General features: G+C 46.8%; 1 protein-coding gene across 1 annotated transcript in view; it reads right to left on the bottom strand.

The window, feature by feature from the left end:
- Window positions 1-1,966: 1,966 nt before the first annotated feature.
- The window catches only part of LOC141091901 (B2 bradykinin receptor-like), a 67,506-nt gene continuing 42,088 nt past the window's right edge, over window positions 1,967-27,384 (bottom strand). Inside the window, exon 2 of the mRNA XM_073577674.1 lies at window positions 1,967-3,867. Within this exon, the coding sequence (XP_073433775.1) occupies window positions 2,767-3,843 (1,077 nt within the window). The 5' untranslated portion in view covers window positions 3,844-3,867 and the 3' untranslated portion in view covers window positions 1,967-2,766. The remainder of the gene's footprint in view (window positions 3,868-27,384) is intronic.

Genomic DNA, 27,384 nt, shown 5'->3' with positions numbered 1-27,384 from the left:
TAAACCCTCTTAAAGAGATTGCATGATGTGTGGTTTCTTCCAAAAAAAAGTCCCTGTCTGGTCCATAAGATAAAAGTGGTATTGAAAGCTCATTGCCAATCCAAGTTAATAGGGCTGAGCTGCAATACCATACACCGACCACACAGAAGAGTGGCTCTCTTTCAGGTAGAAATCTGGCAAGTTTTTAGAACGTTTGCTATGGCAGGGCCTAGTATGTTCAGGTCAATGGCAGGTTCATTTAATATGTTTGGCACAAGGAGAGCATTCACTCCAACACAGTGTATGGTGGCTCAAAACTAGTGGCAACCACAGCATTATCTTCATACACACGGCTAAAAAATTTATATCATCGTACAAAAAATAAACCTTGGATCTCCCGGCCATAGTGTAGACATAACTGATAGAGTTGAGCACAAAGATTTGCAGGAGTTGGATAAGTGGCCACGTTGGTGGTCAGTTGTCCCCGGATCAGAGCCCTTCGTACCTCCTCCTACATTGTGGCATCTCCAGTGGCTCTTCATGTTGTGAGTGTCCTACCCATTCTACTAATTAGAAGAGGCATCCAGATTGCCGTCAAGAAGGAGGAGGGTCAAAGGGCACTGATCAATCGGCCACTGACCACAAATTTTTTTGCTCAACTCTAAATATTCAGGTTTCCCCTCCTAAAAAGCTTCAAGTCAAATCAAGCACAGTCCATATCATTTGTTCATCGTGAAGATGAGGATGATGGCAGAACGCTTGGATTTTGGCAAGACCTGTTGTTTTGCAGACTGAAAGCCATTTAATGAGCAAAGCCCACCTTTTCAAAGAGGTCTCCACACCAAGTAGCCCAAGACTGAACAAGACTGTCTGGATCCAGCGAGAGTGCAGATTTCTCTACTCTTGCACTCCAACAAAATACATCTCATTTTTTTTTTCATATATATAAATAATAAGCATTTTTGTAGCTGCCCCGCTACACAAAAATGTACAATAGATGCAGAAACATTGGTAATGGAAACATCATAGCAGGTCTTGTACACCAAAGTCCATCCTTTGGTGTTAGAAGGTGCCAGCACTGAGGTTTATGAGATAGAACTGCACAAATATAATAAAGTAATGGACTCTTAGACAAAATCATAATTTACCCCTGTTATGGGGACTGGTTTTGCCACCAAGGTATCATCGTCCTGGTGTTTGATTTCCCGCTATCTTCTTTCCACATCTTATTCTCCCCATTATTGCCAACAATTGGGTCTTCTTCTTAAGTTGGATGGCCTTCACAGTTTTTTGCCATTGATTAGCAAAGGGTTTACCTCCAAGGTATGCACACTTTTGCTTCAGGTTCCCAAAATAAAAGAGAGGTGGAAGTCCACAAAGCACACCTTGATGAATCATAGAATCATAGAATCATAGAATCGTAGAGTTGGAAGGGACCTCCTGGGCCATCTGGTCCAACCCCCTGCTCAAAGCAGGATTCGCTAAATCATCCCAGTCAGATGTCTGTCCAGCCTCTGTTTGAAGACTTCCATTGAAGGAGAACTCACCACTTCTCGTGGCAGCCTGTTCCACTCATTGATCACTCTAACTGTCAAAAAGTTTTTTCTAATATCTAATCTGTGTCTCTTCCCATTCAGTTTCATCCCATTGCTTCTAGTCTTTCCTTGTGCAAATGAGAATAAAGTTGATCCTTCTACAATGTGACAGCCCTTTAGATATTTGTAGACAGCTATTAAGTCTCCTCTCAGTCTTCTCTTTTGCAAACTAAACATTCCCAAATCCTGCAACCTTTCCTCATAAGACAGGGTTTGCAGACCGGTCAACATTCTGGTCGCTCTTTTCTGAACTTGCTCCAGTTTGTTGATGTCTTTTTTAAAATGTGGTGCCCAAAACTGGACACAATATTCCAGATGAGGTCTGACCAAAGAGGAGTAGAGGGAAATAATGACTTCACGTGATCTAGACTGTATGCTTCTGTTAATACATCCTAGAATTGCATTTGCCTTTTTTGCTGCTGCATCACACTGTTGACTCATATTCAGTCTGTGATCTATTAGTATACCCAAGTCTTTTTCACATGTGCTGTCACTTAGCCCTATTCCTCCCATTCTATATATGCTTTTTTCATTTTTATTGCCCAGATGTAGTACTTTGCATTTCTCCCTGTTAAAAACCATTCTGTTAGTTGCTGCCCACTTCTCCAGTTTATTTATATCTTTTTGAATCCTCTCTCTCTCTTCTCTAGTATTAGCTATCCCTCCTAGCTTTGTGTCATCAGCAGACATAATTTCACAAAGATCTCCTTTTTGTTTGAGCCCAGGTAGAAAGCCATCAGCGACAAATCCCAGAGAAGTGCTGATGACCATGTGATTTTGAAGAGGAGTAAGAGTTGGGTCCACCAAATGAAGGCGGTCTCAGGAATACCCAACCAAGGCATCTTTAGAAATGGTACAGGATGGATTTAGGCAACATTGACTACAAAGAACAGTAAGAAACTAAATCAATGTAGGAAAGTTACAGCTATTGACCACTGGGTGATGTTTCCACTTTGAAGGTCCCTTTGGTTTTAGATAGCCAGATCTAGATGGCAGGGAAATGAGGACTTCTGAATCTTTGATCTGAATTGGTCCACTTGGAAAAGTTTTGATAGCATTTTTAAATGTATCTACATTCCCTATAAGATTATACTACATCATTTCATAGTCCTCAAATAAATACCAGCCATTTATGCCCAGACTAAAAAAAAAATAAAGAAAACATTAAAACCATAAAGCTGCAATCATAGATTCAACCAATTGATTTCTTTTTGTTGAGTCCAATGGAGAATGAAATCTGTGTTGATCTGGATTCATCTAACCCGACCGATGACTTTCTTCTGTTGGTTCCTCTACATAGAAGCGTTCTGTAAACCTCTATGGCTTTTTGTCTAAAGTGATTGCCAACCATGATGTACATGATCGGATTGATACAGCTGTTACTGAAGCCGATGTACGTAGAGATTTGGTTAAAAATATGATTCGCTGATTCCACTTTACATGAGGAAAACACTTTGAAACGTTCCAATGTGTTAATAAAAGTGGAAATATGGAATGGGAGCCAGCTCACTACAAAAACCAAGAGCACAGACAACACCAGCCAAGTTGCCTTTTTCTCTTTGTTGACTTCCTTGAAATGTTGCATTGCGTTGTTCCTCAAAACACAAATAATTTGAAATGAACAGAAGGCGATGATGAACAGTGGCACCAAGAAGCCGAGGACATTCAGGATTATATTTGTGGTAATTTCCCAACTGTCAAATGGTGGTACTGTTAAACAGGCAGTGGTATTAAGGGGTTCGTAGAACTGCACTCTTCGGTAGACCACCGAGGGCAAGCTTAACACAAATGCAAACATCCAGATGATGGCACAGTTAACCTTGGCCCACCATGGTCTTCTCATCCGACCAACAGACATGGTTTTCACCAGAGCCAGATATCGGTCAATACTGACCATCATTAAGAAGTAGATGCTGCTATAGAGGTTGAGTTGAATCAAGCCGTTGACGGCCACACACATGAAACTTCCAAATGGCCAATAAAACCTATTGGAGATATATATAGCCCAGAAGGGTAAGCCGCTGACAAAAATCAGATCTGCAGCAGCCATATTGCCCAGGTAGATCTCTGCCACTGTGCAGCGACTCTTATGAAGGATAAAAACTGAGATGGCAAATAAGTTTTCTATGAAGCCCAGGACGAAGATGAACCACATGTAGATGGGTTGATAGGTGAAAAGCCACTCAAATTGTGCAACATCTACACAGTCATTTTCTGGAGGTGTTCCATTATTAGCAGACACGGTCACGTTAGGTTGTTCAATCATCATCTTGGGTTTGGTACACTTGGATTCCTGTTGGAAACACAAAGAAATCTTTTTTTAATTGTTTTGACCAATATGGTCATCAGTACAAAGCCAAGAATGCAAGATCGAAATGTATGTCTGATATGAGAATTGGGAGAAACCGCAAAAGAACCATGGATATTAGGTGGAAAGAAAATAGAGTGATTGGGTCTTCTGTTGCAAATCCGTATTCCTGTACTCTTACACTATGGAGAAATGCTAGTGCCACAATAATTGTGCAGGTTTCTGATCATGAAATGTTACCAAATGAATTTTGAACTTTCCACTTCCACCACAGGATGATCGGCTATTTGTACCCTGTCGCAACTCAACTATTGACCAAGTCTCTAAACGTTGACCAAAGTGTCCAGTACTGGTAAATGGTTAAAAGTTCAGCTCCAAACCCTGCACCTCTACAGTGTCACCGGACCACCTAAAGAGGATCAATGCAACCATCCAACACATACATTGGCCAGCTGGAATCCAACAAGGATACCGTGATCAAAGGAGTTTCTTCTGCAGTCTTTATTCATTGCCAAGGGTGCAGATTCCAAATATTTGGCGCATTCTTCATCTCCCTAAAAACTAAATCAGTAAGAAATTTGAGAGAGAGGGCATAAATATCCACCCAGACCCCAAGAGGCATTATATGATGCTTAGATCCATAGTCACTTCCCCTCCCCTACTCACAATTGACAGAGATCCACCCAGCACAGCAATGAACTCTGAACCTAAAAGCCAAAGCACTAGGATACCAAGATCTCCAGGCCTTTGCTGTAAATATAGGAGATGAATGTGGAGTTGTGTGGGAGAAAATTAAACATTCCCATGATGCACTGCTGCTCAGCCTCATTAACCAAAGTTTAGTGGCGCGGAAATTTTAGTTTGAGCCAAGCAGGTGGAGGCCGCTTGAGAAATCCTGCAGAGACTGGTACCCACCAAGGCACGGTGGGAAATGCAGAAAGTGTATTGACCTAAGGATGTGGAATGATAAGCTTACCATTGATAAGATTGTTACTGTCATGCATCGGAGGTCCGACCATTGTGAAGCGTGTCTACAGACCAGGCACAATCTGTTCTCTCTCTGCTCAGGTCCCATGGTCATTAATTATATTAGTTGACATTCAATTTAATTGCTGCTGCTGTCTGTTAAAAGTAGAATCTGAAGGAGGGGTCCAGGGTTGGAAAAACATGGCTTTAAAAAACAACAAAACAAAACCAAAAACAGCACCACATTTGTTCACAGGTTGTGTGTGGTACTGTGCCTCACTTGCTATAGTAAGCCAGGATATCAGACACAAGCCATAGAGAAGTGTGGTGCTATTTGTACAAGAAAGTGGTTGAGTCTTTATAATCCTGACTGATTCCTTTAATCTTTGGTAAGAAAAGGTTATTGGAGACCTTTACCAATCTCTCCCCAAAAAACAGCCTAATCAGCTGTCAACTGGAAAAACCCAACAAGCCACACACAAACCATTCCCATACTGGTAATAGAATCACAGTGGATGGCTAGCATTGGTATCAGGGGCATGGTAGCTGGCAAACACTGGTATTGGGGTGTATGGTGGCTACCAGGTAATGGTATATGGGGCAGCTTGGCCAAATGATAACTAATACAGGGGGCACTGTGGTTGGCGGATACCGGTATAGGGTACACTGTGGATGAAAAATACTAGTATAGGGTCACTGTGGCTGGCGGGTTGGCACGTTCTGGTATAGGGGGCACTGTGGCTGGAAAATACTAGTATAAGGGCACTGCAGCTTGCGGATACTAGTATAGGGGTCACTGTGGTTGGCGTGTAGGGTCGGTGGCCCGAGCTGGGGGGGTGGACCCTCTTCTTACCGCGCAGAGACGAAACAGAGACAAGATGGAGACAGATTCTGGGTGCAACAGGTCCAAGCTTTATTCACTCGCTGTCCACCTGACAGCCTCACAGCACTCCGCAATTTTTCCTCAAGGCTATCTGGTTACAATACGCCACAGAACACCGCACTTTCGCCAGGGATGTATATATACGTACCGTCCCTTTACTCTTGTTGACGCTTTTGACAGGTCCGTCTCTGTGGCTGCCTTAGGCCCATAAACCAGCAGTAATTTCACTGATCACAACGTCTTTCTTAACACGGTATCCGTAACCTCTGTGCCTCGTCGATATAACCTCTGTGTCTCGTCTATTTTGCGGTATTCCTGTCAGGACCACCCCCCTGACGTTCTCTCTCCTCAGTCCCCCTGGTTTGGATTCTCTTCACAGCGCACAGACTGTCACAGTCCTCCTGTCACTGGAGCTCCCCCTGGGGACTGGAACCTTCTGGAACCCTCCCTCAGTATTTATAGCACTCCCGGTCCCCTGTCACTGTAACTCCGCCCCCCATGACCAACGGTTTCTAAAGCCCTAAGCTGATGTCAAGTCCTTTGCCCACACTCCTCCCTGCTATCTAATGGTCAACCCAAGGTACTGCACGTCCACTACTTTCCTAGCTGCTTCCCCACTGTAGTAACTGACACCTGTCTAAACTGTGCAAACCTATCTTTCTCTATACTGACACGTCCGTCAGGTCACCTTCCCTACACTCCCCCTTCCTTTGTCCATTGTCGTCCTCGACAATCGACATCCCTGCCTTCGTCGTTCTGAAGCTTCACCTACACTCTGTTGTCGGACCAGCTGTTGGGCCAAGCCCACTACCTGCGGGGGGCCGAACCATACTGGGAGCACTATGCTCTGAGCAGCCTACTGCTACTCACCAGCGCGCACGCCACATGACAATGTCTTTCAAATTGGGCTAGGTACACCCAAATTCTCTCTATGGCATGTACCTTCCCCTACTCTCCCCTACTGTCACCTTCCACTATTCGGTACGCTATGATCGAGGTATCACACCTACCAGATCATTACCAGCGCCCGCCTTCCTCCTTCAGGGGTGTCCGTGGTGTTGGGGACCTGACCTAGGACGGCTGTCTCTCTCACATCTTCCAACTCTTTTACCCATCTTTCAGTTACATGTCATGGTCGGCGTCTCGGTCTCCCAGACCCTCTCCACACATAGACCCCTCTTCGGATCTCACATGGCAAAGTAACTGCAACCAAAAAAAAAACATTTTCTGTAACCTGGACGGAAAACTGTCCTCATGGTCTGCACAACGGTGCAACGAAATTCTGACAGTCCAGACCATCTCCTGATGGCCGGTAGCAAGGGGCCCCACCGCCGTGGAGCTCCTGGGATGCAGGGAGTGTCCACAACAGTCCTCTTTACGGGGGTTCGCTTCCTTCGGGCTCCGCCAGTACTGCCACCGCATAATACCCGCGGGGGCAGTACTCCTTATAGTAGGACACTAAGTCCCCTTCATGTAGAGCCCAACCATGGCGAATTGAGGCCACATTAATGTAAACCTTCTGGCCTGTTTCGTCACGGATAAACCCGTATCCCCAATCCAGATTGGTATAGACCAGCCGTCCCCTAGATCTCTCCTTTTCCATACCGGCCTCTCCTTGAGTGTGGAGCAGGTTCCACACTTCCTGCTCCCGGGCCTTCTTCTTCTTGATCACCTCTGCTACCCACACAGAGGGTACAGCACGGGCCCTGGAGTCCGGTGGGCGGGACTCAATTGAGAAAGACCGTGAGACAGAAGCTGCTGCTGATCTCTGCAGCCCAGCAGCCACTGGGGTCAGATGGCAAACGGGGACAACCGGGTCCTCGGGGATTGGAATCACAGGTTCCGCCCGGCCGCAACCGACTCCAGCACCGGCATTACCGCGGCCTAAGGACAGGCCGCATCCACTACTTCCAACGGAGCCGGAGTAACGGCCGGTTCCAACAAGGCAGCTACTCTTGGCAAGGGGAGCGCAGCAGCGTCTTCTTTGGATGAGCGCCGCACTGGTAGCTCCGGGCGGGGTAGCTCAGGGACTTGAGCGGGGGGCCTTGCTCAGCTCCGCATACACCACGGGGCCCGTGGTAACTAGGCCTTCCGGTACGCAGGGGGCCACGTGCTGCGGCAGAATGGTGGGAGCCGCTTGCGGAGGCACTGGTAGGACCGGGGGTACTCTCACCTTCCCCGGCGCTGCGACCTCCGTCCCATCATCACGCGGTTTCCCCCGCAGCCTCCGTTCCTCGCTCCACTGTCCTGCGGGCCTTCCCTCCGGACTCGGGGGCTCCGCTGAGAAGTCCTCTGCCGGTATTGGTGGCGGCTGCTCTCGATGACTCCGTTCAGGCTCCGCTCCCCAGCTCAGTATTCCGCTGCTCACCCGTGGTTCTGAGGGCGACTTCTGACACAGCTCCATCTCCCGCCGCCATTGCCGCTCTAGGCGGCCGATGCCCCGACACCCGCAGCGTCTCATACCGTCTGTTGGGCAGCAATCGAATGGCGCCAGACAGCTGCAGTCAAGCTTTTCTTCTGTGCCACTCCTCCTGCTGGGTGGGGCGTTGGCAGGCCTTTCCACCAATCTGCCAGGGTCCAGTACATGGGAGTGTCGGCCTCCGGGCACATACTGCTATCCACGGGGGTACGTTGGAGGGGGCCCCAGTCCATTCAACACGACTGCAAACACCCGGACCTCTCCCCTGCGCGGTAGCAATGCCGCCATCTTGCGCAGCACCTGATACCGCCCCGGATCTTCTGTCTGCACCACTGAGTCACCACAGCGCTCCCAATTTGTAATCCACAGGTAAGCCAGTTGCAATCCACAGGTGTTTTCACTCCACGCAGCATAGCCAAATCTCTTTCCATTACTTGAGGCAGGCCTGCCGCAGAAGATGGGGTATTAGCGGCGGCGATCCTGCCGACTACGCCAAATGTAGGGTCGGTGGCCCGATCTGGGGGGGTGGTCCCTCTTCTTACCGCGCAGAGACGAAACAGAGACAAGATGGAGACAGATTCTGGGTGCAACAGGTCCAAGCTTTATTCACTCGTTGTCCGCCTGACAGCCTCACAGCACTCCGCAATTTTTCCTCAAGGCTCTCTGGTTACAATACGCCACAGAACACCGCACTTTCGCCAGGGACGTATATATACGTACCGTCCCTTTATTCTTGTTGACGCTTTTGACAGGTCCGTCACTGTGGCCACCTTAGGCCCATAAACCAGCAGTAATTTCACTGATCACAACGTCTTTCTTAACACGGTATCCGTAACCTCTGTGCCTCGTCGATAGAGTTGAGCGAAACGGGTCGAAAAAATTCAAAAGTCGCCGACTTTTGGCAAAGTCGGGTTTCATGAAACGAAACCCGACCCTAGGATGAGGTCGGCCACGAGGTCGGCGACTTACGCGCCAAAGTCGCGTTTCAAAAGTTTGTTTTGCGCTCTTTTTCAGCCAATCAGGATCCACGGACACTGAGGGCAACGTGATGACCTAGGCACGGGTCACCACCATCTTTCAGAAGGGCATTGTGATTGGCTTGCTTTGGTGGGCGTCACAGGGGGTATAAAAGGGCGTGCACGCCGACCGCCATCTTACTTCTGCCGATCTTAGTATAGGGAGAGGTTGCTGCTGATTCTGTAGGGAGAGCGTTAGGCAGGGAAGAAGACAAAAAACTGCTTCTGCTGCTAGCGATTTGGCCTGCACAACACACAAGTCACTGTGTGTGCAGTGCAAGGGGAGGCTATATAGTGGTGTATCAGTGGTGTTGGTTGTTGGGCTGCCTTTTAAGGCTTCCTGACACGCTGGCATTGCTGTTTACCCACTGCTCCGCAAACTGCTTTTTTAAAAGCAATCCAATCTCCCTTATCCTCTAGTCACTTTTGTCACAGCTGTGCCATCGAGCCTGTCACATAGCGCTCAGATATCAGTGGGCCTCACACAATCCACAAGTGTCCAGTGTCCAAAAGTGTGCGCAGAGATTCAAAATCTCCATTATCCTCTCGTCACTTTTGTCACAGGCAGCTGTGCCATCGAGCCTGTCACATAGCGCTCAGATATCAGTGGGCCTCACACAATCCACAAGTGTCCAGTGTCCAAAAGTGTGCGCAGAGATTCAAAATCTCCATTATCCTCTCGTCACTTTTGTCACAGGCAGCTGTGCCATCGAGCCTGTCACATAGCGCTCAGATATCAGTGGGCCTCACACAATCCACAAGTGTCCAGTGTCCAAAAGTGTGCGCAGAGATTCAAAATCTCCATTATCCTCTCGTCACTTTTGTCACAGGCAGCTGTGCCATCGAGCCTGTCACATAGCGCTCAGATATCAGTGGGCCTCACACAATCCACAAGTGTCCAGTGTCCAAAAGTGTGAGCAGAGATTCAAAATCTCCATTATCCTCTCGTCACTTTTGTCACAGGCAGCTGTGCCATCGAGCCTGTCACATAGCGCTCAGATATCAGTGGGCCTCACACAATCCACAAGTGTCCTGTGTCCAAAAGTGTGCGCAGAGATTCAAAATCTCCATTATCCTCTCGTCACTTTTGTCACAGGCAGCTGTGCCATCGAGCCTGTCACATAGCGCTCAGATATCAGTGGGCCTCACACAATCCACAAGTGTCCAGTGTCCAAAAGTGTGCGCAGAGATTCAAAATCTCCATTATCCTCTCGTCACTTTTGTCACAGGCAGCTGTGCCATCGAGCCTGTCACATAGCGCTCAGATATCAGTGGGCCTCACACAATCCACAAGTGTCCAGTGTCCAAAAGTGTGCGCAGAGATTCAAAATCTCCCTTATCCTCTCGTCACTTTGGTCACAGCTGTGCCATCGAGCCTGTCACATAGCGCTCAGATATCAGTGGGCCTCACACAATCCAAAAGTGTCCACTGTCCACAAGTGTGTGCAGAAATTCTAAATCTCCCCTGTCCTATAGACACCTTGTACCTTGTTTTACATTACTATATAGTTTGTTGGATTTTGTCTACATTTCTACCAAAAATGAGGAAGGCTGGTGGAAGAGGCCGTGGAATTGGGCGGGGGTTGGCAGCTGGTAATGATGGTGTTGGTGGTGGATCTGATGGTAGTGGCAAGAGCAAAATAGGACCGAATGCAGGAGGTGCTGACCCTGCGTCATCGTCTGGCTACATAAGGCCTCGAACGCTTAGTTTTCTAGGAGTTGGCAAACCGCTTTTAAAGCCAGAGCATCAGGAAAAAGTTTTGTCTTACATTGCTGACTCAGCCTCCAGCTCTATCGCCTCCTCTTCTTCAGTTGTAAAAAGTAAAAGCACTGAGTCGTCATTAGAGGCTCATGTTCATGAACCACACCTTTCCTTGTGTCCTTCACCCCAACCAAGATTGAAGGATGACGCAGGCCATACTACTGATTACTCCATGGAGCTGTTTTCACATACCATGCCTGGATTATCAAGTGAAATGGTGAATTACCCAGGCCAAGATGAATATGACATGGAGTGCACTGATGCACAGCCGCTGATGGATGATTCTGCTGGTACATTCACTCAGAGCACTACGTTGTCCTCGCCGTGTACAGAGCCAGATTCTGACCCTGATGAGACTCAGGTGCCCCTTCCCGCACACTATACCACCATACACGGTGACACAGAGGAAGGTTCACACGACATAGAAGAGGAGGTGATGGATGACCCAGTTGTTGACCCAGATTGGCATCCATTGGGGGAAGAGGGTGCTGCTTCCAATAGCTCAGATGAGGAGCATCCACAGCAGACATCGACATCGCAACAGCTGTTATCTGGCAGGCCCGGAGCACTCCAAAGACAAGTTCCAAACATCAAAAGAGTTGCTGGACAGCTTGTCCAGAGGGTCAAAAGATCACAGCGTGCTAGGCCGCAAAATGTCTGCCAAAGTAGGAAGAGTGCAGTGTGGCACTTTTTTGAACAAAATCCTCATGATCAGGCCAAGGTTATCTGTAAGAAGTGCGCAAAGACCTTTAGCCGAGGGAAAAATCTGAAAAATTTGAATACCAGTTGCATGCTTAGACATTTAACCAGCAGGAACTTGCAAGCGTGGACACAACACCAAACCTCAAGTGCCACATGTGCAACTGATCACAACGAAGGTAGTCAGCAACGCTACATTGTTTCCCCCACTGTAAGCCCACCGGTTAGCACAGCAGCAAATGTTGAGGTGTCGTTGCAAGACCACAGCAGTCAGGGAATCCCACTGTTATATCAACGAAAGACTGATTCTAGGCCATCAGAAAGAACACCAACTCCATCACCATCATCAACCCTCTCTCAGTCCGCCCTGTCCACTGCTACTTCCACCATATGCAGCTCTCAAGTCCAGCTCACCCTCCCAGACACTATGAGTAGGTCAAGAAAGTACTCAGTCTCTCATCCGCGTACACTGGGTTTGAACGCCCACATTGCCAAACTAATCTCGTTTGAGATGATGCCCTTTCGGTTGGTGGAAAGCACAGCTTTCCGCGAACTCATGGCCTATGCAGTACCACGCTATGACCTACCCAGTCGCCACTTCTCTCGCAAAGCATCCCAGCCCTCCACCATCATGTGAAAGACCGCATTGTCCATGCACTCAAGCAGTCAGTGAGCGGAAAGGTGCACCTCACAACTGATGCATGGTCCAGTCGGCATGGCCAGGGCCGTTACGTGTCCATCACTGCGCATTGGGTTAATGTGGTGGATGCAGGGTCCACAGGGGACAGCGGTGGTGGGACAGTGCTGCCTAGCCCACGGTATAGGAAACAGTTGGCTGTAGGCGTTCGACCCTCCTCCTCCTCCAGAAGCGAAAGCTCGTCCACAGAGCGCAGTCGTACGAGCACTCCATCTGCAGCTGCCACTGTTGCACACGATGTGTCCCCCTATCGAGCAGCTAGTGGAAAGCGTCAGCAGGCTGTGTTGCAGATGATGTGTTTGGGCGACAGACACACCGCCGAGGTGCTGGCCGAGTACTTGAAGCGACAAACTGAGTCATGGCTGGGCAGTGTACATCTTGAGGCAGGCAAGGTAGTTAGTGATAACGGCCGTAATTTTGTGGCAGCCATAGCCCTTTCAAAACTCAGCCACATACCTTGCTTGGCTCACACCTTGAACCTGGTGGTGCAGTGCTTCCTCAAAAATTATCCGGAGTTAACAGCCCTGCTCCAGAAGGTGCGAAGACTGTGCGCGCACATCCGCCGGTCGCCTGTACACTCCGTTCGTATGCAGAAGCTGCAGCGATTGCTCCACCTTCCCAACCACCGCCTCATTATCGACATTGCAACAAGGTGGAACTCCACCCTGCACATGGTGGAGCGGCTGTGCGAGCAGAGGCAGGCCATAATGCATTTGTGGGAGGATACACGGCCAGGCACTTTGAGAGCAGACATGGAGTTGACAGGCGTGCAGTGGTCGAAGCTGAAAGACCTTTGTAAAGTCCTTCAGTGTTTTGAGGAATGCACACAGCTGGTAAGCGCAGACGACGCCATCCTAAGCATGAGCATCCCACTTATGCGTCTGCTCATGCAAACTTTGACGCACCTTAAGGAGCAGGCGTCTGCAGCCAATGTTGATGAGGAGGAAGAGGAGGAGGGAATCCTTGATGACATTCAGCCATTGTCTGCTCAGGGACCTCTCCTGGACGAGGTGGAGGAAGAAGAGGAGGAGGAGGAGGATGATGGGGATGATTACTTAGGGGAGGAGGATGCATCTCGTGGGGCAAGTGAAAATGTTGGCGTGGCAAGGTCTGGTACAGGGTTTGTGCGAGACAGGAGGGATGTGGATTTGCCAGAAAGTGCTCCTCCACCCAGCACTCGCAGTGCATCATTGACACCTGGAACATTGGCCCACATGTCAGATTATGCCTTGCGGATCCTAAAAAGGGACCCCCGCATTGCCAAAATGATGAACGATGACGACTACTGGTTGGCCAGCATCCTGGATCCACGCTATAAAGGCAAATTACAAAACACCATGCCACAGGAGAACCTTGACCTAATATTGGCTAATAAACAAGCAACTCTGGTAAATCGGTCGCTTGAGGCATTCCCAGCACACAGCAGCGGTGATGGTTCTCACACAAGCCGTACGGGCCGGGGGCAGCTTGGCAGAGGTGTTCGTGGTGCACACAGCAGAAGTGGCGTTGGAGACAGGGGTTTCATGACAATGTTGTGGACTGATTTTTCAAATACCGCTCACACAACTGGTAATACTGCATCGATGGAAAGTGACAGGAGACAGCAGTTGTCAACTATGGTTACAAACTACTTTTCCTCCCATATCGATGTTCTCCCACACAGGTCATTCCCCTTTGACTATTGGGCCGCTAAACTGGACACCTGGCCTGAATTGGCCCAATATGCCTTACAGGAGCTCGCTTGCCCAGCTGCAAGTGTGCTATCGGAAAGAGTCTTCAGTGCAGCTGGATCAATCCTGACAGAAAAAAGGACCCGTCTGTCAACCCAAAATGTGGATGATCTAACCTTCATTAAAATGAACCACGCATGGGTTTCCAAGGATTTTGTCCCACCTTCCCCTGATGGCACATAGGGTGACAGAAAAATGGCTTGCTTTGGTCCACCTCTTCCTGGTACTTCACTTATTTCGCCTTTTGCATCAGCTGAATGTCCAACATCAACATATGCCACTTTCTAAAACTCCCTAACTGTGCTGCCTCCCCCCCATGGCCGGGGTCAACACCTAGCGCACGACACCGTGCGAGTGCCGTTGCCCTGGACAGGTGGGTAGGCCGACTCTTGGGCGCGGGCACTGGCACAGGGTCCCTCATAGTGCAATCAAGTGTCTCTGACGGTGGTGGTGCACACCCGCCGTCAGACACACCGCTGTACTATGAGGGGCCCAGTGCCAGTACCGACGCCCACGAGTGGGCCCCCCTTGCTTGGGCAGGGCCCCAGCATTTGCAATCTTTACCTCTCCCTGCTCCTCCGCTGTGTAATCTGGGCCGTCAAATCCATACTGGGCCTAACACCGTCTGAGCCTGCCTCCTGAGACATATATTTTGAATGTGTACGCTATCCATACATGTTATCCAGGGATACGGTACCCTTTCTAACCTTTGTGCAATCACGTGCAATTCATACTGGGCCTAACACCGTCTGAGCCTGCCTCATGCTGTATAGACATATATTTTGAATGTGTACGCTATCCATACATGTTATCCAGGGATACGGTACCCTTTCTAACCTTTGTGCAATCACGTGCAATCCATACTGGGCCTAACACCGTCTGAGCCTGCCTCATGCTGTATAGACATATATTTTGAATGTGTACGCTATCCATACATGTTATCCAGGGATACGGTACCCTTTCTAACCTTTGTGCTATCACGTGCAATCCATACTGGGCCTAACACCGTCTGAGCCTGCCTCATGCTGTATAGACATATATTTTGAATGTGTACGCTATCCATACATGTTATCCAGGGATACGGTACCCTTTCTAACCTTTGTGCAATCACGTGCAATCCATACTGGGCCTAACACCGTCTGAGCCTGCCTCCTGAGACATATATTTTGAATGTGTACGCTATCCATACATGTTATCCAGGGATACGGTACCCTTTCTAACCTTTGTGCAATCACGTGCAATCCATACTGGGCCTAACACCGTCTGAGCCTGCCTCCTGAGACATATATTTTGAATGTGTACGCTATCCATACATGTTATCCAGGGATACGGTACCCTTTCTAACCTTTGTGCAATCACGTGCAATCCATACTGGGCCTAACACCGTCTGAGCCTGCCTCATGCTGTATAGACATATATTTTGAATGTGTACACTATCCATACATGTTATCCAGGGATACGGTACCCTTTCTAACCTTTGTGCAATCACGTGCAATCCATACTGGGCCTAACACCGTCTGAGCCTGCCTCATGCTGTATAGACATATATTTTGAATGTGTACGCTATCCATACATGTTATCCAGGGATACGGTACCCTTTCTAACCTTTGTGCTATCACGTGCAATCCATACTGGGCCTAACACCGTCTGAGCCTGCCTCATGCTGTATAGACATATATTTTGAATGTGTACGCTATCCATACATGTTATCCAGGGATACGGTACCCTTTCTAACCTTTGTGCAATCACGTGCAATCCATACTGGGCCTAACACCGTCTGAGCCTGCCTCATGCTGTATAGACATATATTTTGAATGTGTACGCTATCCATACATGTTATCCAGGGATACGGTACCCTTTCTAACCTTTGTGCAATCACGTGCAATCCATACTGGGCCTAACACCGTCTGAGCCTGCCTCCTGAGACATATATTTTGAATGTGTACGCTATCCATACATGTTATCCAGGGATATGGTACCCTTTCTAACCTTTGTGCAATCACGTGCAATCCATACTGGGCCTAACACCGTCTGAGCCTGCCTCATGCTGTATAGACATATATTTTGAATGTGTACGCTATCCATACATGTTATCCAGGGATACGGTACCCTTTCTAACCTTTGTGCAATCACGTGCAATCCATACTGGGCCTAACACCGTCTGAGCCTGCCTCCTGAGACATATATTTTGAATGTGTACGCTATCCATACATGTTATCCAGGGATACGGTACCCTTTCTAACCTTTGTGCAATCACGTGCAATCCATACTGGGCCTAACACCGTCTGAGCCTGCCTCATGCTGTATAGACATATATTTTGAATGTGTACGCTATCCATACATGTTATCCAGGGATACGGTACCCTTTCTAACCTTTGTGCAATCACGTGCAATCCATACTGGGCCTAACACCGTCTGAGCCTGCCTCCTGAGACATATATTTTGAATGTGTACGCTATCCATACATGTTATCCAGGGATACGGTACCCTTTCTAACCTATGTGCAATCACGTGCAATCCATACTGGGCCTAACACCGTCTGAGCCTGCCTCATGCTGTATAGACATATATTTTGAATGTGTACGCTATCCATACATGTTATCCAGGGATACGGTACCCTTTCTAACCTTTGTGCAATCACGTGCAATCCATACTGGGCCTAACACCGTCTGAGCCTGCCTCATGCTGTATAGACATATATTTTGAATGTGTACGCTATCCATACATGTTATCCAGGGATACGGTACCCTTTCTAACCTTTGTGCAATCACGTGCAATCCATACTGGGCCTAACACCATCTGAGCCTGCCTCCTGAGACATATATTTTGAATGTGTACGCTATCCATACATGTTATCCAGGGATACGGTACCCTTTCTAACCTTTGTGCAATCACGTGCAATCCATACTGGGCCTAACACCGTCTGAGCCTGCCTCATGCTGTATAGACATATATTTTGAATGTGTACGCTATCCATACATGTTATCCAGGGATACGGTACCCTTTCTAACCTTTGTGCAATCACGTGCAATCCATACTGGGCCTAACACCGTCTGAGCCTGCCTCCTGAGACATATATTTTGAATGTGTACGCTATCCATACATGTTATCCAGGGATACGGTACCCTTTCTAACCTTTGTGCAATCACGTGCAATCCATACTGGGCCTAACACCGTCTGAGCCTGCCTCATGCTGTATAGACATATATTTTGAATGTGTACACTATCCATACATGTTATCCAGGGATACGGTACCCTTTCTAACCTTTGTGCAATCACGTGCAATCCATACTGGGCCTAACACCGTCTGAGCCTGCCTCATGCTGTATAGACATATATTTTGAATGTGTACGCTATCCATACATGTTATCCAGGGATACGGTACCCTTTCTAACCTTTGTGCTATCACGTGCAATCCATACTGGGCCTAACACCGTCTGAGCCTGCCTCATGCTGTATAGACATATATTTTGAATGTGTACGCTATCCATACATGTTATCCAGGGATACGGTACCCTTTCTAACCTTTGTGCAATCACGTGCAATCCATACTGGGCCTAACACCGTCTGAGCCTGCCTCATGCTGTATAGACATATATTTTGAATGTGTACGCTATCCATACATGTTATCCAGGGATACGGTACCCTTTCTAACCTTTGTGCAATCACGTGCAATCCATACTGGGCCTAACACCGTCTGAGCCTGCCTCCTGAGACATATATTTTGAATGTGTACGCTATCCATACATGTTATCCAGGGATATGGTACCCTTTCTAACCTTTGTGCAATCACGTGCAATCCATACTGGGCCTAACACCGTCTGAGCCTGCCTCATGCTGTATAGACATATATTTTGAATGTGTACGCTATCCATACATGTTATCCAGGGATACGGTACCCTTTCTAACCTTTGTGCAATCACGTGCAATCCATACTGGGCCTAACACCGTCTGAGCCTGCCTCCTGAGACATATATTTTGAATGTGTACGCTATCCATACATGTTATCCAGGGATACGGTACCCTTTCTAACCTTTGTGCAATCACGTGCAATCCATACTGGGCCTAACACCGTCTGAGCCTGCCTCATGCTGTATAGACATATATTTTGAATGTGTACGCTATCCATACATGTTATCCAGGGATACGGTACCCTTTCTAACCTTTGTGCAATCACGTGCAATCCATACTGGGCCTAACACCGTCTGAGCCTGCCTCCTGAGACATATATTTTGAATGTGTACGCTATCCATACATGTTATCCAGGGATACGGTACCCTTTCTAACCTATGTGCAATCACGTGCAATCCATACTGGGCCTAACACCGTCTGAGCCTGCCTCATGCTGTATAGACATATATTTTGAATGTGTACGCTATCCATACATGTTATCCAGGGATACGGTACCCTTTCTAACCTTTGTGCAATCACGTGCAATCCATACTGGGCCTAACACCGTCTGAGCCTGCCTCATGCTGTATAGACATATATTTTGAATGTGTACGCTATCCATACATGTTATCCAGGGATACGGTACCCTTTCTAACCTTTGTGCAATCACGTGCAATCCATACTGGGCCTAACACCGTCTGAGCCTGCCTCCTGAGACATATATTTTGAATGTGTACGCTATCCATACATGTTATCCAGGGATACGGTACCCTTTCTAACCTTTGTGCAATCACGTGCAATCCATACTGGGCCTAACACCGTCTGAGCCTGCCTCATGCTGTATAGACATATATTTTGAATGTGTACGCTATCCATACATGTTATCCAGGGATACGGTACCCTTTCTAACCTTTGTGCAATCACGTGCAATCCATACTGGGCCTAACACCGTCTGAGCCTGCCTCCTGAGACATATATTTTGAATGTGTACGCTATCCATACATGTTATCCAGGGATATGGTACCCTTTCTAACCTTTGTGCAATCCATACTGGGCGTGAGAACGGCTGGCGAGCTGTTAAGCAAGCTACAGCACCTGTCCAGACAAGTACAGGGATTCCCTAGCGAGGAGACTTATTTGATTGTTTTCAATGTTGGGACAGCAATTTTTGGGGAGCACTATACTCTGGAGAATGATAGATGGGGCCCACCATACACTGGAACATTCCAAAGGTGGACATCAGACACTGGAGCAGCATTTACAGGGCCCATTATACACTAGAGCATTAGAAATGGGGCCCATTATGTTTGGAGCATTATTTGGGCCCATAAGACAGTGGAGCTTCATCCATGGGGACCAACATATACTGTAGCATTATGTGGAGCTCATCATATACTGTTTCAAACATTATATGGGACCAATGATTCTGTATGGAGAAATAGATGGGCCTCGTCATGAGATGTAAAAAGTGAGGTATTTTTCATTGTACTATACCGCTATTTATCTGCCGTATCGGAGCATGATGAGTTGTGGTATGTGTTAAAGGGGCGCTCTTTCGCCCAGGGCACATGAAAACCTGCAGCCAGCCCTCCCCCCCCCACAACTTTAGCCAAATAGCCCCCATTTTTCAGTGCGTAACTTGTGTTATGAAGTTAATTAAGGTTGACAAGCTTAAGTAAGAAGAATTGATGCTTTTGGCATTCAAATGGGCACTGTAGGTGTGTTTCCTGTCCTCCTCTCACTGCCGACTTTTATTCCCCATTGACTTACATTGGGTTTCGTGTTTCGGGACGACCCCGACTTTTCCCTATAATCGGACGATCTTGCTCGACCCGACTTTTGGAAAAGTCGGGTTTCACGAAACGAAACGCGACCCTAAAAAACCAAAAGTCGCTCAACTCTACTCGTCGATATAACCTCTGTGTCTCGTCTATTTTGCGGTATTCCTGTCAGGACCACCCCCCTGACGTTCTCTCTCCTCAGTCCCCCTGGTTTGGATTCTCTTCACAGCGCACAGACTGTCACAGTCCTCCTGTCACTGGAGCTCTCCCTGGGGACTGGAACCTTCTGGAACCCTCCCTCAGTATTTATAGCACTCCTGGTCCCCTGTCACTGTAACTCCGCCCCCCATGACCAACGGTTTCTAAAGCCCTAAGCTCATGTCAAGTCCTTTGCTCACACTCCTCCCTGCCATCTAATGGTCAACCCAAGGTACTGCACGTCCACTACACTTTCCTAGCTGTTTCCCCACTGTAGTAACTGACACCTGTCTAAACTGTGCAAACCTATCTTTCTCTATACTGACACATCCGTCCGTCAGGTCACCTTCCCTACAGGCGGATACTGGTATAGGTGGCACAGTGGTTGGTGGATACTGGTATAAAGGCACTGTAGCTGACAGAGTAGTATAGGGGCACAACATCACACTGAGTGAAGAATAGGTGCACAACAATGGGAAAAGAGAAGGGGGAGCTCAAACACTAAGGAACAGGGGAGTGGAGACCTCTAGGCAGATCTAAAATCACCCTGTCTGCCCTAAATGTCACTATATAGGTCACAGAACAGCTGGTTGAAGCGGATTATCAGCTATCTTCTCTGCAGTCTAGGACTGGGCTGAGCATGACTGCTGGCTCTGCCTACTTCTTCCTTTGCGGTGTTTCAGGGCTTCCCTCCTGCTGCACAAGGAGCTACTGGCAAGTGAATGGATGTGCTATGACAGGTGGTGACAGGGGTCAGAGTATGTACTGTCCACTGTGGTGGGTTGGATGGAGGCATAATATTATGACAGTCTGCACAAATGTATTTTTTTGAGGGGTGAGGTCTGCAGGAATGTATATTATTGTGGGGTCTGCAGCAATGTATGCTACTGTGGGGACTGCAGCAATGTATATTATGGGGGTCAGCAGCAATGTATATTATAAGGGGTCTGCAGCAATATATTTTATGTTGGGGTCAGCAGCAATGTATATTATAAGGGGTTTGCAGCAATGTATATTTTGTGGGGGTATGCAGCAATGTATATCATGGTGGGGTCAGCAGTTTTTTATATTATAAAGGGTCTGCAGCAATGTATATTATGAGGAACTGTGGGGTCTACAGCAATGTATAACATAAATGGCTGGGGGTCTACAGCAATGTATATTATGAGGGGCTGGAGTCTGCTACAATTTGCACACTGTGTGTATGGGAGGGTGTTGCACTGTCTATTGTTAGGGGCAGGGGACATATCCTGCATACTGCATGTTGCATTGGAAACTTTGGGGTGCTGGGGGTTGTTATTAAAGAGGAGTCTGCAGCAATGTGTATTAGGGGTTGGTGGGGTCTGCAGAAATGCATGTTATGTAGTGGTTTGCAGCAATGTAGATTATGAGGGGCTGGGGGTCTACTGCAATTTATAGTATGAGGGAGTATGCAAAAATTAATATTATCGGGGGTCTGCAGAAACATACAGCTCCGGCAAAAATTAATAGACCACTTCCAAATGTTCAGTTTGTCTGATTTTTCTCTTTATAGGTATATTTTTGAGTAAAATGTAAATTGCTCTTTTAGTCTGCAAACTTCTGACAACATGTCACAGAATTTCCAAGATAAATTTTGGGTTTTTTTTCTGAAAAGGAGAAATGATCAAAATAAAAAAACAGTGCTTTCAGACCTTTAATAATGCAAATAAAACAAGTTCATAATGATTTAGAAAAAACAATACTAATGTTTTAACTCAGGAAGAGTTCAGAAATCAATATTTTGTGGAATAACCATGATTTTTAAAAACAGCTTTCATGCTTCTTGGCATGCTTGCCACCAGTCTTTCACACTGCTTCTGGTGCAAAATTGTAAGCAGTTCTTCTTTGTTTGATGGCTTGTGACTATCCATCACTCTCTTGATTACATTCCAGAGGTTTTAAATGGGGTTCAGGTCTGGAGAATGGGCTGCCCATGACAGGGTTTTGATGTGGTGGTCTCTTAATTTTTGCCAGAGCTGTATATTATGAGGGGCTGGCAGGTATGCAGCAGTGTATGATAAGAGGGGCTGGGGGATCTGTGGCCATATATATTATGAGGGGCTGGGAATCATGATGCACTTTGGACCTGTCACTGGAAAACAACAAAAGACGATAGAAATGTGAAATCTGCTCCAAATAAAAAAAACTCTCCCAGTTTCATACCTATTCAGTGCAGTTCGATGTGGGCTCCATTTGTTGCCTTACACACATCCAAATGATAGTGAAGTTCTTGCCACACATGGGTAAGGATGTCTGGTGTAACAGAGTGTATAATGTCTGTGATTCTCTGTTTTAAGTGATCAATGTCATTGATACATTCAATGTACACATGTTGCTTCACATAACCCCAAAAGTAAAAGTCTAGGAGCATCAGATCTGGGGATTGTGGTAGCCATGGCTTGACAGAACCCCTGTCAAAAGTGCACCATGACTTTACGGACACACTGTATATTATGTGGGGCTGGAGTCTACGACCATGTAAATTATGAGGGGCTGGGGGGTCTACAGACATGTATATTATGAGGGGCTGCAGCAATGTATATTATGAGGAGCTGGGGGTTTGTTGCTATTTATATTATGAGAGGCTGGGGGTCTACAGCAATGTAGATTATGGGGGGTCTGGAGCAATGTATATTATGAGGGGCTGCTGCAATGTATATTATGAGGAGATGGGGGTCTGCAGCTTGTATATTATGAGGGTCTGGTGGGGACTGAAGCAAGGTACTGCATATTATGAGGGGCTTGCGTCTGCTACACTTTATACCCTATTATTTAAAATATAGAAAAAGAGAGCGCAATAGGGTCTTATCCGGGTGACTTTTGAAAGAAAATAAAGAGATATACTCACCCTTTCCAAGAGAGAGCTGAGCATATAAGGTCAGTTGTCAGCCTGCTGCACATCCAAGGGTCCACATAGTGACCGCCAAAATGAATCTCATATAGAATAAAATTCTTGGACTTATGTGCGCTGCTAGACAGAATATCAAATCCAGGTTGCATAGATAGATTAACCTTTTATTTCACAACGCGTTTCGAAGTCCATAACTCTTCTTCCTCAGGGGATGACATATATCTATATATATGTCATCCCCTGAGGAAGAAGTGTTATGGACTTCGAAACGCGTTGTGAAATAAAAGGTTAATCTATCTATGCAACCTGGATTTGATATTCTGTCTAGCAGCGCACATAAGTCCAAGAATTTTATTCTATAAGAGATACACTTTATACCCTGTGTGTGTATTGGGGGTAGAGTTGTTGAACTGCCTACTGTTAGGGACATGGGACATATTATCATGTGTATTACATGTTGCATTGGATACTTTGGGGTGCTGGTGGGTGTTATACTGTGAGGACTATGGGTATCATTTCATTGTTGCACACTCTGAGCTGCTGTGATCGTTGATGGGCTGGGGGTGTAACACTGTATACTATGTAGGGGAGCATGGTGTATGGTCTCTGAATGACTGAAAACTGTGGAGATGGCTAAAGATTTTATCCCGTAATAATTAATTTTTTTGTACTATAGACCTAAGTACAAACGGGAACCTGCATGTTAGCACTTAGGCACACAGTAGAAAAATTAGTTGCTACCTACCTGCCTGTTGTGCCCGGAGCGGATGTCTGCCAGCACAGAACAGTCACAAACCCCCTCCTGACGGCGATTTTGCGGATTCCGCAGACGTCACGTTGACAGAGCAGTGACTTCTCCTTCCACTCTGCTCTTTTGATGGGGTGTCACTTAAGATGTCATGCTGATTGACCGTCGACTCACTGCTGCCTAACTGTGGGAAGCCGTCTGTCAATTAGCGTGACGTTGACAATTACGCCTCATCAACAGAGCAGCCTAGAAGATGGAGAGCAGTCCATTGCTGCAATGAACCAGTGCCGGGTAGAACAAGCAGGTAGGTAGCAATTACCTACTTGTTAGTGTTTAGGCTCATAGTAAAAAAATAAATTAGTCCTCAAAAACCCCTTTAACAGCATGCAAAGATTAATCTGAGAGGCCCAGTGTCCGTCTTCTCCCATGAAGCAGGGTCTGCCCCTATCAAAAGGGTTGTGCCAAGTCCTGTAGTCATCGGATAGGGGATAATTTCCTGATCGCTTGGAGACTGACCAGTGGGACCCCCCACCAATTCTGGAAACGGTGCTGTAAACAGCCTCATCGGAAAGGAGTGGCGGTCGATCATGTGCACCTCTGCTCCATTCATTCGCAATGCGAGCGCCAGAGATAGCAAGCACTATCTAAATTATCTATTTTTTATCATCTTTGTTTCTGGGTAAATGACCAAAAAAAGCTATTTTTATTTTGGACCTCGCATTACAGAGGGATGATATGGTGTTTGGGCTGTTGTGGGTTTGTATCTAGGGCAGCTCTTTAGTCCCAGTCTGACCTTAAATTGTTTCCATACGTGTTTGTCAATGTCTGTCTGTGTGTACAGGGCCGGCTCCAGGTTTTCGTGGGCCACGGGCAAAAGAGTCTCAGTGGCCCCATTACCACATACCACAATTCATGATGCACAGATATGGCAGAGAATATAGGTATAGTACAATGTCAAAGATTTCACTTACTTCTTACATTACATGAGTGATATCTATTGTAAATTCTGCAATAGCTCAGAAACCGGACAATATAGTCCTCCATAAAGTATTATGGGCACCACATAGTGCTCCATACAGAATAATGAGCCCCATATATTACTCCATACAGAATAATGAGCCCCATATAATGCTCCATACATAATAATGAGCCCAATATATTGTTCCATACAGTGTTATGGGCACCACATAGTGCTCCATAGTGCTCCATACAGAACAATGAGCCCCATGTATTGTTCCATACACAATAATGAGCCTCATATACTTTATTGTTACACTAGCTGAAGAGCCCGGCGCTGCCCGGGCATAGTAACTAACTGTGGTTAGTTATAACAAATTATAATTATCCTCCATCCCATAGTCCTGTGCCCATATACCCATCATACATCCTCCATCCCCTAGTCCCATGCCCATATACCCATCACACATACTCGCCATCCCATAGTCGAGTGCCCATATACCCATCACACATCCTTCATCTCATAGTCCCATGCCCATATACCCATCATACATATCCTCCATCCCATAGTCCCGTGCCCATATACCCATCATACATATCCGCCATCCCATAGTCCCGTGCCCATATACCCGTCATACATATCCTCCATCCCATAGTCCAGTGCCCATATACCCATCACACATCCTCCATCCCATAGTCCCGTGCCCATATACCCGTCATACATATCCTCCATCCCATAGTCCAGTGCCCATATACCCATCACACATCCTCCATCCCATAGTCAACCATTATGACATCATAATGAGCAGCGGGGCTTGCAACCTATGATGACATCAGCATCGCCATGGCAACCATTATGGCATCATAATGAGGGGCGGGTCTTGATACGCACACAGTTTCCCCATTATGTAGATAGGGGCATTATGACATCATAATGAGGGGTGGTGCTTGACGTGCGCACACTTTTTCCCCAGTATGTAGATAGGGGCAAAATTGTTTGGTGAATTGGAATGCCCAGGGTTAAAATTTCGCCTCACATCATAGCTTTGGACGCTCTCGGGGTCCAGATGTGTGACTGTGCCAAATTTTGTGGCTGTAGCTGCGACGGTGCGGAAGCCTATCCCGGACATACACACACACATACACACTTAGAACTTTATATATTAGATATAGAATAATGGGCCCGATATAGTCCTCCATACAGTATAACGAGCCACAGATAATGCTTTTTACATAATAATGAGCCCATATAATGCTCCATACAAAATAATGAGTCCCATATAATGCTCCATACCGTATATGATGGACCTCATATGATGCTCCATATATAATGGATCCCATATAAAGCTCCATATATAATAGGCCCCATATGGTATAATGGGCTCCATATATGATGCTCCAGCCTATAATGGGCCCCATATATGTTACTTAGTGTATAATGGGCCCATATTTGATGCTCCAGTGTATAATGGGCCCATATATGATGCTGCAAACATCAAAAAAATGAAATCCTCACCTTTCCTCCGGACTCCTCAGCTCAGGACCCCGCAGTGTCGGAGTCTTTCGGCTCTCTGCACTGTGACTGTTCAGGCAGAGGGCGCTCACTAGTCACATCATTGCGCCCTCTGACCTGAACGTCACAGTCAATTTTGCCCCATTATGTAGATAGGAGCAAAATTGTTTGGAGAATTGGAACGCGCGGGGTTAAAATTTCGCCTCACAACATAGCCTAGGACACTCTCGGGGTCCAGACGTGTGACTGTGCCAAATTTTGTGGCTGTAGCTGCGACGGTGCGGATGCCAATCCCGGACATACACACATACATACATACATACATACACACACTTGAGCTTTATATATTAGATATTTATAATCCATGGTGCTATTCACAGGTCAGTCTTTTTTTCACAGAACGCATATCCATGCAAAAACTGACCAAGACATGTCCGTTTTTCTCCTTTATTTTATATGACAAAGGCCAATACAATTCTATGGGTTGATGAAAAACACATCCAGCACACGGATGGCGTCAGAGTAGAATCAGCGTACAGTCTTTGAGCTGCACATATTTAACACTGCAAAGGATAGAAGAACCTTTGTGATTTATCCATACATGAAAGATACTGAAGACTTATGGTAAAAGTGGGCACACGTTGTACACTGATGCAAAACTCTGCTGACACCAGTATCATTTTTTCACGTATGGGTTTAAACACGTTCAGTTATAAACGTATAATAAAAAAAGCATCTGCTAAGCTGCTAAACACCCATATACCGGGCATAAAGACAGCCGGACATAAGCATATTGGTGTGTGATCCTGTCTGCACAGCGCTACCTTTGAATCTTTTTCTTTTTGTGTATTTTTCCAAATATAGTCACTTGTTTGATGCTGCAATTGTAATATAGGAACCTGTTATTCTAAATTCGGGCCACATTTTTAATTGTATCTCAAGTTTCTTACAGACACAAATGTGCACTGTATGTAAACTATATTCAGATGGATTTGTTTTTGCTATGTCTTACAGTGGTGGTAGATCTAGTTTTCTTCTGAGGCCGGAGTCACACTGGCGAGGAATACGGCCGAGTGAGAGGCGCAAAAAGCACGCATTAGACACGGACCAATGATTCTTTATGGGGTCACTCGCACCAGCCGTATATTTCTCATCCGTATTCTACGCTCCGTGCCACTCGCAGCATGCTGCGATTGTCAGCGTACTACGGCCGTAATACGCCAATGCAAGTCTATGGGTGCGCAAAAAATGCGGATTACACACAGACCACACATGTGACTTGCGAGAAATACGCACCCGGTGTCTTTTACCAAAGCCGGCAATTCAGTGCGCTATACAGTAAACTCACACTGACAGGTTTAATAAAGAAA

Source organism: Dendrobates tinctorius, unplaced genomic scaffold (assembly GCF_039654945.1).
Source record: "Dendrobates tinctorius isolate UK_male_01 unplaced genomic scaffold, ASM3965494v1 ptg000057l, whole genome shotgun sequence".
Taxonomy (NCBI): Eukaryota; Metazoa; Chordata; class Amphibia; order Anura; family Dendrobatidae; genus Dendrobates; species Dendrobates tinctorius.
The sequence above is the reverse complement of the archived record's forward strand: the minus strand, read 5'-3'. Positions and strand labels throughout refer to the sequence as shown.